The sequence below is a fragment of the Eucyclogobius newberryi genome, unplaced genomic scaffold (genome assembly GCF_026437365.1).
Source record: "Eucyclogobius newberryi isolate DKJ021-1_F unplaced genomic scaffold, fEucNew1.0.hap1 SCAF_15, whole genome shotgun sequence".
NCBI classification, from domain to species: Eukaryota; Metazoa; Chordata; class Actinopteri; order Gobiiformes; family Gobiidae; genus Eucyclogobius; species Eucyclogobius newberryi.
Window position 1 is genome coordinate 22,082,815 of NW_027315779.1, and position 18,636 is coordinate 22,101,450.

General features: G+C 41.5%; 1 protein-coding gene across 1 annotated transcript; it reads left to right on the forward strand.

Annotated features, from left to right (window-relative positions):
• The first annotated feature begins 1,920 nt into the window (after positions 1-1,920).
• On the forward strand, positions 1,921-18,306 carry sptbn4a (spectrin, beta, non-erythrocytic 4a). The gene is made up of 20 exons (XM_072446755.1): positions 1,921-2,578; positions 2,789-2,943; positions 8,528-8,791; positions 8,978-9,211; positions 9,339-9,428; positions 9,498-9,776; positions 9,857-9,987; positions 10,052-10,256; positions 10,698-10,943; positions 11,048-11,182; positions 11,373-11,614; positions 11,963-12,101; positions 12,205-12,289; positions 12,413-12,624; positions 12,901-14,180; positions 14,303-14,363; positions 14,438-14,706; positions 14,910-15,080; positions 15,195-15,237; positions 15,431-18,306. The coding sequence occupies exons 2-20, from the start codon at positions 2,821-2,823 to the stop codon at positions 15,728-15,730; spliced, it is 4,509 nt and encodes a 1,502-aa protein (XP_072302856.1). The 5' UTR covers positions 1,921-2,578; positions 2,789-2,820; the 3' UTR covers positions 15,731-18,306.
• Positions 18,307-18,636: the final 330 nt, after the last annotated feature.

Genomic DNA, 18,636 nt, shown 5'->3' on the forward strand with positions numbered 1-18,636 from the left:
CGCTGATTTATACTGGGGTACGGCTGATGGATTTATATTGGGGCACAGCTGATTTATACCTGGGTACAGCTGATTTATACTGGGGCACAGCTGAATTAAAAATGGTTTAAACTTGATGTTTCTTGTGCCTTATTACTTTTCTTTGGAAATGAGCTCATGATGTTGAGGTATCTTCTGTCAAATTATTATATTTTGATGGTTATTACTATTAGTTACCCATCACTTGTAGTCTTTTGCCCGTCACATCTTGTACCTCTATTTGAGTTATTATTTGGATGCCTTTACTTAATATGTAATGTTATTTAAAAGTAATGGTAATACTCACCCCAAGGAACAACCGTGTTTTGGGCTTAGTCACACCAGTAAAAACTGTGCAAAATGGACTCAACTGGCTGAGAGGTTTAATACCAGTGGTTAAAGTACCTGTGTTTGCCCAGTAGAGGGCGTCAGCGCGCTGCTTTGGCTTTTTGTTAGCAATGAGGGCTATTCCTTATTTAAGTATTTTGTTTTAAAATACCAATGCTATGAACATTCATCCATGCATCTTATTTATTCAGTGTAAACGCCTGCAAACTGCTTCATGTAGAATGTGTTCAGAGCATGTTTATTTCTGAGATTAGTATTAATGTATTGATTTTATTGATTGTAAATTTCCACTTGAGTTAGAATTACCTAGCTCTCCGCAGTGTATCCATTGTTTAGTGATTATATTATGATGATGTATATTGTATTCTTGTTTCCGGTATTGTTTGTATCTTTTTTTTGGGGTGTGCAGGACAGTTTGCAGCATGAGATGGGACAAACAAATGGAGAGAGACGTTCAGCAACCTGGAGTCAACCGCTCAACACAGAGAGTTTCATATGTTCTCTGACCCAGCCCCTTGGCCAAAGTGCAGCACAGGTATTTAATATTAAATGAATCCCTGCTGTTAAGCTGACATCAATTTAACTTAATGTTTCAGGTGATCTGGTTGAACTAATACGACAAAACAGATATGAAAACGAATCTGCAAATGTAACTAGCACTAGGTGGCACCATATCCTCCCCCTTCACATGTAGTAATCTGTAGTAATGTTTATGTAGCGTCATTTTACAGTCATTATTGTCTGAGAACAATAAATCACATCAGTATACCTATTATTTTAGAATGATTTGAGTGTGGTGCAACCCAAAGGTATTATTTTAAAACATCTCTCTATTTACCATGTGATGAAATTCCTTTAATAAATGCTCATAATTCTTACATTTCATACATGTACAGAGTGTTGGAGTAGTCCCTCACCATCTTTGCAGATCATTTGTAAAGCTCCTACAACAGAAAGCTAACAAAAAAGATGCATTCCCTTGAAAACAAATTCTTCTTCTTTACATCTCTGTATAATTCATGTGAAATGTAACCTAATAGCCTCGGTGCCTTCTCACCCTTCTGTCCTCAGCAGAAGCCCACAGATCCAGCGCTTGCCTGTAAATCATGTAGAGCGAGAGCAGTGATCAGAATCAGTCAGCTGCACCGTGGGCCATGTGCACATCTCTCTCCCCTCTCATTCAGCTGTTTTAAAGCACCGACACCTCCCCCCCTTCCCTCCATCCCAAATCCTGCTCCTGCTCCGAGTGCAGTCATTTCTAGTGCGGAGAAATGTCCCTGGTGACACTGAGGGATGACGCAGACTCTCTCTTCCCTTTTTTTAATCCACTACCCCCAAACACTAACACCATCTTATCCTCCTCTTTTCACTTGCCCTCGCTCTGCTTCCTTTTTTTATTTATTTATTTCTTGCACACTCTCTTCTCCCTCTCTCCATTTCCTACTCCTCCTGGCTGTCCCCCTCCCCTCCCTCTCTCTCTCTCTCTCACTCTCTCTCTCTCTCACTCTCTCTCTCTCTCTCTCTCCCTCTCTCTCAGCCTCTCTGCTCCGGCACTGCAGTGCTGATTGTGATTGCACACACACACGTACACACACACGGTGTAGCTGAGAGGCAAGGACTGCAGCAGCATGCACCAAGCGCTGACGAGCTGTTCAGGGACACGCGGAAGGGGAGCTGAGGAGAGGAAATAGTGTACCATCTCACAGCATCCCGCTCCTGCATATTTGCAACAGGGGAACAATGCATTTCAGGAGAGGATAGCTTATGTTCTCCGGCCTTCACTGCACTGCCTCTGCATCCTGGTCGCCCTGCTCCTCCCACTCCAACTCTTCCTCCTCCTCCTGTCTACGGCATCATTAGACTGGACTACAGATTGACCTGGGCTGGCTAGTACTGGACGGTCCTGGCTTGAACATTCTTTGTGGCTATGCTACATTGCCACCGTTCCTAATGGATGGATTGTAATTGACATTTGGTGCTAGAAGATAACCCACAACCCACTGGGAATCTTGGATGCTAGTGTCATTTTTTTAGCAGTGTTGTCATTGGTGCAATTCCTCTATTTGGTTGCTTGTTTTTTGCCTTCTCCCAGACTGGCTAGCAGGCACTGCAGCATCAGGACCGCAAGACCCATGAAGCGGTAGGGCATGAGGACCCAGGGGCAACTCAGTGGAAGGGCTTGAGTTCTTCCATTGCTACCACTGCTGCTGAGGTGCTTATCTTGATTTTTTTTTTCTTCCAGAAAAAGGGTGTCTGGTGGGGGTGAGGGTGGGTGGTGTCAGCACAGGTACCCAGGCCCCTACTGAGTGGACCTGGTGGGCCTCGCTTAGAAGAGGCAGGCAGGACGTCCTGTGGGAAAGGGGAGGAGAGGGGCTGGCTTGAGCATTGGGCTCCTGATGGTGGCTATTTTTGTCTCCCCTAGCTGAGTGACTGGGACAGCGGGTGCAGGAGAAGATGCTTATGGCCCGAGACACGGCGCGGGATGAGGCCCAGAAGCTGCACAGGAAGTGGCTGAAGCACCAGGCCTTTATGGCAGAGCTGGCCCGCAACAAGGAATGGCTGGCCAAGATAGAACAGGTGAGCATTGGCAGAGGGGAGCTGGACGGGGGGTCAGAAATGCAGAGCAGGTGAGTCGTGGAGGATACACAACACACACGAGCCCTGGGGAGTGGGGTGTGAAAGGTGTCATCCTCCTGTTTTAATTTCATCACTGAGCATAGGGACATCCTGAATTACACAGTCAAGGTTATTGCCGAAGTAGATGTGTTGTTTTCACTCTCATAGATGATGAGATCCATGTGATATCGAGGTTTGTCTCTGTCCCATTGCCTTATATTTGAGAAACACCTCTGTGGCCTATTGCTTTAGCAGTGCTTGCCTTGATACACATGCTGTCAATATTTTTCATGCACTATTCTCCCAGGATACACATGATGCTTTGCTGGTTTGATAGGGTCTACAGCATTTGTTATTGATATAGTATTCGGGAGGTACACACATGTGAAGTAGAAAATGTACACATACTACATACTAGCCTTTAGCCATAGAGAAACGTCTCAAGCTCGTACTGTATATTGTGTTTTACTGGGTTTATTGGCTTAATGAAAGATGAAAGAAGACTAACAAAATACATCTGTTTCCAGTCAATTGTATTCCTAAAGGCCTAATTTAAGCAATTTAATGATTTCTTGTGGTAGTAAAGCTTAATAAGGCAGTTCATAATTTATATATAACACTATAATATTATAGCATATCCCCTTCATATAGAGCGCATATCATTGGATTTGAATTGGAGGGATTTTATTGTTTCAATCACACCAAACATTCGAGTCAATATTTGCTATTAGTAATTCTACAAAAACGGTAACACAAACCCCCCCCCAAAAAAAAAACCTGACATCTATTTTAAAACGGTTCCTTGAATTGTTTCTCTTAGAAATTAAACAAATATACCTTCTTTTTTTTTTGCATATTCATCAAGGACTAAGGCACGTGCTTGTTGTAGTAAATACACTCAAATATTTATTAGCTGATGTAACTTATAAATATATATGTTTTGTATGGCCTAATGAGGACCGACAGGTTAGTAATTCAGGAAGTAGTATGATTATGAGATGGGCCACTCATTTCCATGTAAATAGGTGGTCAGGTATTTCAAATACATTATCATTGAGATTATTTCTCCTATGAATGTGAAACAGATTTAAAAAATGTCCCATGGCTTCAAGCCGGCATGATACAATACATGTTACTGAACATACATGTTCAGTTACATGCATTGTCTTGACCAAATAAACAAATATTATAATACTAAATGATTGTGTAGATTAACTGTCTGAACATAGTAAGTTATCCTTTTCCAACAATGTCAAACGCACTCTTCATACAGTGTTTAAATGTTGTATGCAGTGGGTAACGTTTATTTGTCTTAAAATGCATTACAAGGACAGTTTTGATTAGAGTTCTTTATTGGCGCAAAAGCCTGCTGCTGCTGTCTGGTTTTTAACTTCATGACTGTGGTTGTAATGTTTAGATGGACAATACGATATATACATGATGGTGTCACCTACAAGTTACACACTTCCCTGCAGGTGTCAAGCAAGTAAGTTACTTGTAAGTTAGTTAGTTTGTACCAGTATTGACATGTGTCTTTGTGAGCAGAAACAGTTTTCATTCTTCTTAGATTCTTTTAGTTTGTGATTTTTAGGCAGTCTGGAATGCAGTAGTACAAACATAATGTAATTCAAGCTTGTTGGAAACTATAGCTGGAAACTATGAAACTTTGATGAATAATGAATCTTTGTCATAGAGAAATGTTATGTCTGTAACGTTTGTAGTTGAGAATAATGCATCTAGCTTATGGACATTTGTACATAAGTGAGAAAAGCTCAGCCTAGAATAACATCTCTGCTTGAAATGAAAATGAACTGAAACAGGATCCTGCTTCTTTTCTGAATGATCAGCGTATTTGTATAACCTTTAATGGCTAATACCATATGAAAAAAGCAAAGGCACAGACACTGAGCTGAAGATGGCTGCTCGTTGTAGCTCGGCCTGTGTGCTGACTGGCAGGATTTTCCTTAAGTTCCTGTTCGTAGCTCAATGCAGCGTCTCACAAGGGCCCTTGTACGTCCATAGCCATAACATCAGCCCTCCAGCACCAGCGCAGCACCTCTGTGTGGTTACCTCTGTGTGAGAGACACAGGGGGGACATGACACTGCGTCCTGCACACTCCCAGAACTCGGCGTCCTTTTGGACGGGTTCCCACTCAGGCCCCTTCTTCCCTCGATTATCTCAGGCCTTAGTCAGCACATGAAGCTCCACACGACTCTGTACTCTGTGCTCTCTGCTCTGTGCTGGACTGGGCGTGTGGACGAGTGTTACAGGAGCTGTCCTTGTGCCAAGCCTTTCACAGGCTCAGGGGTCAGGCCTTTGTAAACAAACACATTAGACTGGAATACACTGTAATTTACCAAATGCACAATTAGCTGTTGTATGTACTGAGGCTAGAATGTTGTGGAATTTGTAATACAATTTGTAAATATTTATTAAGATACAAAAAGTAGGAGGAGATGAACATAACAAAGCTCAGGATTATGTTGCCATATTTCAGAGAATTTTAATGTTAAGCCAATATAGATTTTCAGATGCTAAATACTAAACTTAACATTGGTTCAAAAATATTGTTCTACAACTATTTAGTTTATTTGTAATTGTTTTTGCCAATATTGTGTCTGAAGCTATTGTAAAAACCGCATTTCTGTTTTACTCATTTATGACAGAGGACATTAAACTTTATTTCATTTTCGTTTCATGTGGATCGGCCCAATAATTACAGAGATATTAACTGTAAACCAGGTCAACAAATCTACAATCTGACAGCCAATTTCACAGTAGAATTTCTACTTTTGAAGCTATGTTATAGTGTTTTCACGATACTAAAATGTCACACTTGATTTCGATACTAAGGAAAAGCCACAATACTCGATACAGATTTTGATGCCACAATGATGATTATAACAGCTTTTCTACAACAGTAGTAGTTTTTGTTTTAGATGAGTATCTAGTTTATAGTTTTAGTATCAATTAGGATCTTTCAATCCTGATGTTATGTTGTCATGTGAACGCACCCTGCAGTAACCTGTAATCAGTTTAGATACACGTATCACCTAAAAATGGTAAAACAATTGCTTCAAACTTTTTTTTTTTTTCCATAATTCCCAATATGAAATAAATACCATAAAAGCCTGTAATAGACTTTTAGTTATAGTTATACTTATATACTCATGCAAGTTTATTAATAAATGTTAGCATGTTATAAATGAATTTGTCAGATTCAAACCATGAATCAAATTGTTGTTCTAGACTGGCTGATGGTAAAATATCACTTGAACATAACAGTCAAGTTCAAACACGTAACATCAGGATCACATACGTCCAGCTTAAGTGCACAGAAAACCAACTGGAAATAGCACTCAATATCTTTGTTTGTGAAACTTCATTCATTTGCAAGAGGCTTAAATTATTACTCTTAGGACTCTTAAGCAAACAACACGATCACTGAAAAATGTAAGACAAATAATATTACATGCATTAGGACTATTAAAGATACAGTATTTTCAGATCAGATTTGTTTATCTGTTATGATTATCAGTGCAACACATTTGAACAGTGATGCCATGTATTATCAACAATCTTTCAGTTTTGACCTTGCTCAAATTGAAATGCAGTTGATCAATGTAAAAACTTTTTTTTGTAGAATACAAGACATACTTCTCTCCCATTATATTGTCTAGTCGGAGTAATGCAGATGTTTGTGAAAGGAAGGACGTCTTAAACACTCTGCAATCTAAAAAGGGAGAAGGCATACAAAAGGAGCCAAACAATATTATTTTATGTTTCAATTAATTTGCAATGTCATTTGTTCATTGCAGAAAGCTGGATTCTGCTCAGTCAATTCTGTCTGATAACATAACTACTGAATGTGTGTATAGTATTATAGTAGACACATGCAGAAGCACCAATATTGCTTTATATTTAACACATTTAACTCTTTTTTATAATGATTGTTGTAGTATATATAGATTATAACCGCCCTCGCATATTGGAATGGAACATGATAAGGGCTCAGCATCATTTTTCTTGCATAGGCAGTCGAAAGCATGTTACTGCAGATTGTGCAGTGCTACTATCGCGTGTACACATTTTGTTTGTGTCTGTACTATAAAGCAAGGCAGTCAATCCCACCCACTATTTCACTATGCTGCATCAGCATTACTGGCCTGCAGATTTTGGGAACACAAAGCAGCCATTACAGCATAATTCATACATGATGATATGATAATCATACACAGCACATTTTAACTGCAAACATTACCAGGAACCATGACTTACACAAGGCCCTCTCTCTCCATTCCCTCTCGTTTGAATCTTTGAAACCTTCCCCTTTTCCTCTCTTTTCCCCTCTCTCCACCCTCTCTCTAGTTTCTTCTTAGGCCATTCTGTGTGTCAGTAAAGCCTACCAGTGGAGAGAGAGAGCCCTGCTTTCTGCTGGCTCTGCATTATGGGAGGGAGAGTGAAGCTGAGGGAAGATAGGAGTGGAGCACAGGGATGGGAGAGTGTGAGCACTAGCAGCAGCTAAGCAGCAGGCTTGTGCCAAGAGGACAAACGCAGCACTGCATTATGAAAGCTATAGGATATACACAGGGTCCCACTCAGTCAGGAAGAGAAAGACGAGCAGGATTTACAAGATACAAACTTTCAATTATTTTGCGCTACATGTGAACAGATGAATGAATCCATCTTCATCATCAGTGGCAGCGAATGTGAAGCCTGTATCCCAGTGTCGTAATAACACTTTATCTCTAGTTCTGATACTGTTGTGTAAATTAAATTATTTATATTGATAATAAAAAAGCATACTGGTGATATTGTTAAGATAAGATAGAACTATTCAGCTTTCATTGCATTTAATGTGACATCATCTGGTGCTAATCCAAAAAGGGTTTCTCCGGGTTTTTACAGCCACAACCCTTCACTCGACTGGTTATTTTAGCACGCAACCACACATCTCTGTTTGAGGATTTGAATGGTGGGAAGTTTGTTGTTTTTTGAGCGCCAGCCTTTCTGTCAAATTGTTATAGTTTAAACAAAGCCATCTGCTCAGGCACGATCAGAAGAAATGGAAAATGCCAAAAGATTATCATTGACTCAAAGGTATTTGTAAAATGCTTTGATATGGGAATCTGCTACTCCTGACCTCTGTCATGGGAAGGACACCTGCCCTTACCCAGTACCAGGCTTTAATACTCAAACAAATTGCTATTTATGCATACAAAATGGAATATTTCATTTTTCCGTGCAGCTAAAGTGACACAATATGCTCGCATACAGTATACTATCCACTTGTTTTGCAGAGCTATTTAAAATTCTGTATTTAGATCATTTATTTATTTATAGTCTTAGGTTTTGTGAATTGAGTATTATGTTTTAGCCAAGAGCTTCCCCTTCAAGGCTTCAAGACTGGCAATAAAGTCTGCACAAATGAGCCACTGCAAGTCACTCAAGTGGGAAATAACAGTCCCACTTGAGTGACACAGAGAGGAGTTAGATAAAGCAGGTGGCCACCACTAACATGGAGGTTTACTGGTGTGTGTGCAGGAGGGACAGGAGCTGATCCAGGAGAAGCCTGAGCTGCGCTCTGTGGTGCAGCAGAAACTAGAGGAGATCAGAGAATGCTGGTCTGATTTGGAGAACACCACAAAAGCCAAGGCTCGGCAGCTGTTCGAGAACAACAAGCCTGAGCCGGCTGTCAAGAGTTACTCGGACCTGGACAGTCAGCTCTCCCACCTGGAGCAGCAGCCGCCTCAGCTGGAGCAGGCCCATCACCTGCCCACCTTCAACCAGCAGCTGCAGAAGTTCCAGGTGTGGCCTTTGATTAATAATGTTTGACATAGAACATTGGGTTTATCTATCTAACGAGACTTTTCACTTTCAAACACTTATAGAGACTAATAATTTTCCCTCCACATTACACAAAAAACAATAGAATTAACCTTTATTTCCTTTGGCGGTGGCTATGATATGACCTTGACCACTCTCTTGGTACAGGCAATGGAGTCCCAGATTGGGGACTTCTATAAAGACGTCGGGGATGTGGGTGCCTTACAGGGGGTCTGTCTCCCCCAGCGAGGCCTGATGACAGGTGAGCCGGAGGCAGCTGAGCAGCCAGGCATGGTAGAAACACGCATTGTTCGGCTCATCGAGCCGCTGAAGGAGCGACGTCGTATCCTACTGGCCTCAAAAGAGATGCACCAAGTTGCACAGGACCTGGAGGATGAAATAGTGAGTCTTTTTTCCTGATTTATACAAACTGTTTTAGTATACAATCATCATTATCTATACATGAAAAACACTGGATGCTGTCCTAATACAAGTGAAAAAATGTGAATATGTTTTGTTTGTTTTGTAGCTGTGGATTCAGGAGAGGCTCCCTTTGGCCTCATCCAAAGATTATGGAAACAACCTCCAGAGTGTCCAGCAGCTTGTTAAGAAACACCAGGTACATGAGCTCCATTCAGCTGATGTCTCCCACTGCAATGTGTTCTCATCTGCCGTGTGCGCTCTGCAGACTCTCCACAGGGAGCTCACAGGCCGGCGCGCACGGGTCGAGGAGGTGCTAGACCGCGCCGCTATCATCGCGTCTCTCCGGACGCCTGAAGTTGAGTTTGTGCGAGAGGGGGCGGGGCATGTGCGACAGTTGTGGGAGGTGCTGCAGCTGGAGACAGAAAGGAGGGCCGTACTCCTGGACGCCACACTCCAGGCTCAACAGTATTATACTGAGGCCGCCAAAGTCGAGTCCTGGCTTTCCGAGCAGAAGCTACAGCTGGCCAATGAGGAGAAGGGCACGGTAAACCACTAATACACAAAAGTCCTTATGTAGCCGCTGTGCGTAAATGCAGACTTTTACAGAGCGTGTACATTTCCCAGGATGAGACCAGCACACTGCAGCTGTTGAAGCTTCATCTGGCTCTAGAGCAGACAGTGGAGACATATGCAGAGACTGTGGGCATGCTCTCCCAGCAGTGTCAGTGTCTCCTGGGGCTAGGCCATCCTGACAGGTCAGTCATGTGTGTGTTTTCAGTGAATTTCAGTAATAAGTGAAACTTTCTCTCTTTCAAACAGTGAGCAGATCACCAAACAACAGTCCCATATAGACCGGCTTTACGTGTCTCTAAAGGACATGGTAGAACAAAGGAAGACCAGGCTGGAGCAGCAGTACTGGCTCTATCAGCTCAATAAGGAGGTGGAAGAACTGGAGAAGTGGATTGCAGAGCGGGAAACAGTTGCCAGTTCAACAGAGCTTGGCAATGACTTAGAGGAAGTCACAGTACGTATGATATAAGTGTTAAGCATGATTTAAATACTGTCCTGTGATGTATTTTATATGTAACCTACATGTAGGTTAACTGCTTTGCCGTATAAGGCACTCTTGCCTCTAGTCTAGTCTAGAGACAATACTGTTGTTTTGATTTGATAATAATTGTTATCCTACGCTCACACATTTTATTTTACCTGAAATTGATTTATATGTTTCAAATGTGTCAGTGGTTCAGAGGCAGAGCGTTCATTGTAACTGTACTGTGGTGTATTAGTGTGTTTGTGTTTGTGTTTGTAAGTGCGAATGCAGGACAGGGGATTGGGATGTACACACCAAATAGCTTTAGTCCAAAGGCTTATACACTATTCTCTCTAATATGTTAACAGGTTAAGTTAAGTTATTCATATCTTAAAATAAAACATGATTGATATTTTTGTAATTAATTTCCAGGTCCTTCAGGAGAAATTTACCAAATTTGCCACAGAAACCAACAATGTTGGGCAGCAGCGATTAGAGCAGGTGAACAAAATGGTGAACGAGATGATTGACTGTGGCCACTCCGATGCCGCCACAATCGCTGAGTGGAAGGACGGACTAAACGAGTCCTGGGCCGACCTGCTGGAGCTGATGGAGACTCGCAGGCAAATGCTCGCAGCATCACATCAACTACACAAGTTCTTCACTGACTGCAAAGAGGTACCAACAAACTCCAAATGTTTTCAAATACAGAGCACACGACAAGAGAAGATGGACTTGATTTTCAGAGTGCCTATGATGACGCAGCTGTTTTGTTGTTGTAGATTTTGGCTCAAATCATGGGGAAGATGAAGCAGCTGCCAGAAGTGAGGGCGTGCCAAGCCAACATCACCAACCCGGCCACCCTGCAGAGACTCATGCACTCCTTTGAGCACGCCCTTCAACTCTTAGTGGCACAGGTACACTACAATATACTCATGGAAACAGGTCTAGCTAAAAGTACCATACAGTTTATACGATTTATGACTTTGCTGTGTTGAAAAATGTAGATTTTTGCACAGTGTAACTAACTTGTTTGTATTAGAAATATTGCCCTCTGTCCTTCTAAAAAGACTGTTCACTAGTCTATCTTAAACCTTAATGTTTTAGGTGCGGCAGATGCAGGAGAACGCAGCCCAGCTCAGGACCATCTATGCCGGGGAGAAGGCTGAAGCCATCATGATTAAAGAGCAGCAGATCATGGAGGCGTGGAGAGAACTGCTCAGCTCATGTGAGGCCAGCCGCGTCCAGGTCACCTCAGTAACTGACAAAGTGCAGTTCTTTTCCCTTGTTCGGGAACATCTGATGTGGATGGAAGGCGTCATGGGACAGATCATGTGGGACGAGCCTAGGTATAACTGTGTAGAATGTTCTAAAAGCATACAATTACAAATATATTTATTTGCATTTATAGTGGTGTGCTAATGGAAACAAAATGTTTTGGTCTATTGTAGTAATAGAACAAGTGACAAATAAATAGATAGGTAGAATAACAAAAGAGAGCAGCACAAAACAATAATATACAACATTTCACATATGCATTCAATGTAATAAAACACTTGCACAAAGCTTTCAATAAGGCTTTGTTTCATGTTCATTTAAAATACCTTTTGGCTTTTTTATTTTTTGTAAAAACTTTATGAGATTTGGTTGGTGTGTTTTGCATATTTGGCTGTTATTAATAAGGAACACTTTCTTAGGGATCAGAAATCTTTGGAGCTAATGATGAGACAACACCAGGAGCAAAAAGCCAAAATAGAAAACCGTGGCAAGACCTTACAGCAATGTGCAGATCTGGGCAAAATCCTCATCGCTGCTGGCAATCCTGCATCTGAGGAGGTTAGTCTCATAAATTAACATTACCTTTTCTAAGATAAGGAAAAAAATGTATGTTGCATTTAAATGGTTGTAAGCTACTATGTTACCCATACTATAACTACAGATAAAGGAGAAGTTGGACAGTCTTCTGGCAAAACAAAACGCTCTGAATGAGAAGTGGGAAAAACATCAAGAAAGATTGCTGTGCAGTGAGTAGCCTCACCAACACGTTATGGAATGTTTAGCATGTCACATATTACTGAAATTTTATGTAAAAGAGTAATACACAGGTACAACATGCAAAAAACTGTGCCCCTGTTGTATCCGTATAGAGCAGGAGCACTTCCAGTTTGCGCAGGAGACAGTGAAGGCGGAGGCGTGGCTAAAGGCCAAAGAGCCACTGATCACGTCCCGGGAGGCTGAGGGGGGACAGGCCCAGGCCCAGACAGACGAGGTGGAGCAGCTCATCCTTCGCCATGAAGCCTTCCGCAAGGCTGCTGTAACCTGGAAAGAGCGCTTCAGCTCCCTCCGCCAGCTTTCTGCAGTAAGCTTGACAGGAGATAAATGTTTAATCAGTTTGTGTTGGAGTCGCACTTTAATGGCTTTAAAAGAAAAAAGTCACACAAGAAATTGCTTAGTAGGCGCGCTTAATGCAGGCCAGGACTTCACCACAGCTGTTTTTTCTCTTTTGCATGTGCTACATTCACCATGGACTAATTATATATATATTACCATTACTTCCATTTTTGCAAAAATAATATATAATTTTAAACATTTTCCCATTCCAAAGTATTTCCAACTTATAATTGTTTTTGTTTAGGCTGAGAAGAAAAAGGAAGAAGAGAAAAAGATGCCCTTGTCCAGCCGTCGAATGTTTCCGTTGTCCTGCCTGACTCCTGGTGCTTCCTCTACTTCTACCTCTCCTTTTTTGAGGCAGACGGTACAGGCGCAGATCGAGCCCAAGCCTTTACAGAGTGCTCTGGAGCTGGGGGCCACTTCGGCATCCCAGAGACTTTCTGCAGCCCTAAGCAGTTACAATCCTGTCCTGAACGGATCTGGCTACCATTCCCTTGATCATCAGGGCAGCTCCAAGCTAAGTAGCTCCTCATACCTGGGGATGAACCACCTTACACCTGCCCCTGTGGCTGACGCTGGTTTATCTGCTCTGGCCTCTCAGAGCACAGGAGCTGACGCCTCGTCTTATCTTGGAACAAACCATCAAACAGGGGGCATTGGGGAAAGCTTTGGGTACTTTGGACTAAATGCTGCTGGTGGTTCTAGTCACTCCAACCAAAACCATTTAGGTAGTGGAAGGCTGGGGAGTTCGGGAAATCTGGTTCAGCAGCCAGGAAGTGGAGTATTGTCGAGTCCAGGCTTTCTTCCTCATCCACAGAGCCTGGGAAGTTCTGGATATCTGGCACAAACACAACACATGGGAGGTTCTGGATACATGGGTCAACAGCCCAATTTAGGGAGTTCCGGATTCTTGGCACAACCGTCTAATTTAGGGAGTTCTGGATTCTTGGCACAGAATTATCAGGGCAGTGGTAGCTTGGGCAGCTCAGGCTTTCTGGCACAAAATCACTTCAGCAGTGGTAGTCTAGGCAGTTCAGGTTACTTGGCTCAAAGTGGGGGCATCATGGACCCTAAAATGGCCTATGCCTGGCAGCACCTGAAAGCTGACTTTATGCAGCCCAGAATCAACCATATACACAAGGCAGTGAACCCCCTTCTGGAGGCCAGTAGGATCCAGCGTGAGCAGTATGGAGACATTCCCATGGCTGACATGGGGCCAGAGTCTGGGCTGGAGTTACTACACGGGCGTCTCCAGAGGGACCCCCGCGGCAGCCGCTCTGACCCCCAGATGGACCATCTGCGTAGGGAGCGGGAGTACAAGCTGGGTCGTCAGACCTCCAGTGAGCAGGAGATCCAAGCCAGGCTCAATGAACTTCCTATGATTGTGCGACAGGAGCGTTACCGCAGACGATTAGAGAGACAATCGTCCAGTGAGCAAGAGGGCAGTGGCAAGCAGCGGATACCCAGGCAGGACTCCAGTGACCTGGAGGGATCGGGGAAGGAGGGATCTGACAAACGCTCAGGGTAGGTTCAACCTCACTGCAACATTTAGCTCAAAGTATGTCTAGTCTGTAGTGTATGGCACTAATGATTTTTTTAAAATGATGTAATAATTGTGTGATGACTCAAGTGTAATGCTTCTGCAGGGACAAGAGATCTACAATGGCAGAGATTGTTGAGCAGGTTCAGGAGCGAGAAGCTGCATCTGTAAATATCCCTACAATACTGAAAAGCTGTCTTATTTTGTCCATGTTCATCATGTCCCCGTGTTTGTTTCTCAGGCTCGAGGAGAGCCTTACCGGCCTCCCAGCAGCCTCTCTGCCCCTGTCACCAGATTTGATGGACGTCCCAGAGCCAGAGATCGGCCCAAACCCAGAAGAAGGCCACGCCCAAAAGAACCAGAGGAGCCACGACGGTCTCGTTCGGCCCCAGCCACTGGTGCACCCACCACGCCCCAGCCCCCCCCTAACACTGCCCAAAACGAAGGCTTCCTCTACCGCAAAAAAGCCACCACCTCTGAGCTGGAGGCTCAACAGAGAAGCCCAAACAGGTACTCAAGGATTTGATCAATTCATTCAAGCCAATTTGGTGTTAGAGGTTCATTTTCTCTTAAATAAAAAAACATATAAAAATGATAAAGTATATCATATACGTCTAATATATATATATATATATATATATATATATTATTTAAGCTTAATCGAACGCCATAAAAACTGTTCAGAACTAACAGAGCATTATTTTAATTTCTAGTAAAACTTGGGTGAATGTCTACTGTGTGCTGAAAGATGGGAAGTTAAACTTCTACAAAGATGCAAGGCATCTAACTACAACTTACAATGAAGAGCCATCTGTGGAAATGTGCAACTGCACATTTGACCCGTCCATGGGATACAAGAAGAAGAAGAACGTCTTCATTGTGCAGTAAGAGTTAGCCGTTTAGAAAACATCATTTAGCATGTAAAATTGTCTGTACATAAAACCATTAATCTAAAACACAAGCTAAAAGTGGTTGTTGTTTTGTTATTTTTGTACCAGAATTAACGATGGAAACAACTTCATATTCCATGCGAAAGATGAGGTAAGCAAACATTTCAATAAAGTGAAATTAATGGTCATTTAATTGTTTTTTATACATGATTTAGACTAGATCGAATGACTGCGTTGTAAAAAAATAAAAGATAATCCATAGTTATATTTATTCATGACACATCTTAGCATTTGCTGTTGTTGTTTAGCATAATTTAAACAGTTTTTCATTTGTGTTTGTACAGGAGGACCTAAAAGCCTGGACGTCTAACATCACCTCTGCTATAACAGATAATGAGTCCATGACTAAGTGGGACCAACCTGGTACTTCAGGCATGGAGGCAGACCGCTCTGAGCGAAAGGAGAAATCAGAGGGCGACGCTGATGCCAGGTCCGAGCGGTCGGAACTGGTGGAGGGAGAAGAGCGCTCTGATAAGGAGAGGTCAGAGAAAGGAGATGGCTCTGAGAAGCTAGACACATCAGAAATTGCAGATAAATTTGAGGGTGGGGCTGGGGGGTCCAGCACCTCCGGAAAGAGCAAATGAGGAGTCCCTGTGACTTGGAGTTGTCACTGACTAAAGGCATTGGAGGGTGGGTGAATGGACAGAAGGATGTTGAGAGAGATGGACGGGAGCATGCGCAGCTAGGTTTTCAGATCCTCAGTGACTCGCTGGAACACACTGAGGCCATTGGACTGACTCAACTGTGACAGACTCATCTCTCAGCCCCTCCCCTTCACCCAGGCAATACAGGAGCGCCACCTGCTGGTAGAGAGGAGGTGGGCCGAGACACACAGTCAGACTCCAACAAGTTCCAGGAATTAGTCACTGTCACGTCTCATTGTTGATAGTTTAATCTCTTGGATTCACAGCATTTTTCTGTATGTATCTTGACTGATAATGTATTGCTCTTGACAACTTGAGAAGTGGTGAATGGCATTTCACAATATTTAAAAAAAAAAGTTTTTTGAAGCAATATACTTTTTTATTTATTCTCTTTGTTAGAGTGAGAAAATGGGAAGGAAACAATGACTAGTTGCAAATGTTAACTGATTTGTCACACCCACGTAAGCTTACTTGAGGCAGTTGGGCACCTTAAACACAAACTTGTGTAAAGTAAACTTGTAATCCCATTGCACCACAAGCTTTGAGTGATGTGAATATTACGGAATGCTGGTGTAATTCTCTGAGCTCATCATGTCAGTAAATATCCATGGCCACTATTCACTTTAAGTTCGATTGCTATCATCAAGATTATTATAATTATTTTTCCTAATGTCAAACAAAGAGCTCTCTGTCAAATTCTAATTCAATACATGAGGTGTGAAATGGCAATGCTCAAAGTAACAGTAAGCTTACGTAACACAATGCCTTTGTATACATGATGAAAACCCAAGCATTGCATGAACTAGTTTATTAGTGCGCCCTTTTAACTTGCTTTTATTTTTATGTTATTGAAACCATTTGGGCAGAAAAGAGCTTGAACTGCAATAACTGAATGTGAGGAGGAGAGTGTGTGGCACTGTTTGCAGTCGCTAGTGAGAGGAGTGGGATGTATGGTCAGTCCAGAGAAAAGTCTTTGATCTGTGACTTCTTGGCCAAAATGGCTCTTATTATTTGTAATGTCTAATGTGACTTTTATTCACAGAATGTAAAGATTTCAGCTGTGAAATGTTGAACTTCGGCTAATGCAGTGGTGCCCAAAATCATGGTAAAAAACTAAACAACATAGATTGGACCACATTGTGTTTGAATCCAGACATTAGCAGATTGACAAACCCTCCATAAAAGACCAATTTAAAAGTGTCGTAAATTGTATATACTTACCTTTGTATTTATACCAATAAATCCAGTGATCTAATAAAACAATACTCTGAAATTAAATGGATACAATTTAACATTTTTACTAATCCACATAAGTCAAAAGAAACAATCACTCCAATATCCTAATGTTTATCACATAAAAAATATGCAAATTAGGATTATGAAGTTATACAGTGTATATAAGTACACAGTTATTAAATTGTATGAAACACCTTTTACCAGGAAGACCAGCAGGCCATACTGTACTGTAGGTATGCTTGATCTATTTTTATATGTCTGTATGTAACAACATCAGGTCAGATTCAGGAGTTTCCCTGTAGCCCTAAAAGATCTCTGTTAGTCAGTGTGTGTCTGTAACAAGATAGATGTATATTACCAAGTACACTAGTACATGTCCTCTATACAAAGAAACGTAACCAAATGTTTTGAGGATTACTGAGTCTCGACTATTGTCTGCGCAGGTGAAACAGCATATTTTTTATTTTTATTATTATTTATTTATTTTCGCATAAATCTTGACAAATTATTTTTCAGATTTCTGCAAAATGGTGCCATTCTTTTATTTATTTTTTTAAGCAACAGAATTCCAGCTGAGAGAGTGAAAAACCTCATCTGATTGTAAATGAATTTTGTTTTTAAGTGTTGATGAATGATCAGTCACATACTTGTTTACAGTCTTCCTCTCTGAAAGCACCAAAAGTACTTTGTAGACATGAAAGTGCAGTGGATGCTGCATTGTTGAAATTCACTGTCATAAAGAGTGTTCCGGTTCTGCCTGCATTAATGCTGTCTTATTTAAAATCTAAATAAGCTATGCTTTAATGAAAATGTTTGTTGCATTACTTTTTAACATAAGTGCCATGTCATGCAGTCTGCAAAAGTCTGAGAGTTTGGGAGAGAAAGATATAGGTTTATTGACAGTGGAACTAATTTGAGTAAACCAATCAATACATATGTCACTGCAATACATATTTTTTACCATAAGAGCTTAAGTATTTTCATGTGGCTGTGATTGTTCCTACTCATTGCTCATGGCAGATATTTAGCCTGCACCACTGTGTGTGTTTGAAATGTTTGCTTCTCATCACTTTTTTCTGAAACACACAGGGCAATTTCAACTATGTTATAATAAACATAGTTATAACCAACGTAAATAAGAAGAGTAAACCATGACCGAAGAAAAAATATTGTGAAACCTTTGTTTCCTTCATTGATTATCTTACAGTGTGTATGTCTTTGTTACTTTACAACTTGCTGCTATATGACATTAAATAAACCTCCAAACTTGCTAATGCAAACTTGATGTCAAGTTAATGGTGACATTTACCTCTTGCACTTTTGCTCACATAATTTGCTTAATTGAAACCAAATAAGTCTCAAGTAAGTCTCAAGTCTTTGGCCTCAAGTCAAAGACAAGTCAAGTCTCTGGACAATGGCCCACAAGTCCCAAGTAATCCTACACTTTGAGTTTCAAATATTTATACCAAATGACCAAATACAGCTCTTATTTTTGCATTGTATATTAATTTTGTAAACAGGCCTTCTTAAAAACATGTGTTCCAAATTGTTCCTTTAAAATTAAGCACTGAAAGTGCTTTCTGTTTTTGAGAGACATTCAGTCATCTCAA

Excerpts from the sequence above, each read along its gene's own strand:
- sptbn4a (XM_072446755.1), top strand. The coding sequence starts at position 2,821 with ATGCTTATGGCCCGAGACACGGCGCGGGATGAGGCCCAGAAGCTGCAC. Across the intron at positions 2,944-8,527 it reads GGCTGGCCAAGATAGAACAG|GAGGGACAGGAGCTGATCCA; the intron begins GTGAGCATTGGC and ends GTGTGTGTGCAG. Across the intron at positions 14,707-14,909 it reads CAACAGAGAAGCCCAAACAG|TAAAACTTGGGTGAATGTCT; the intron begins GTACTCAAGGAT and ends TTTAATTTCTAG.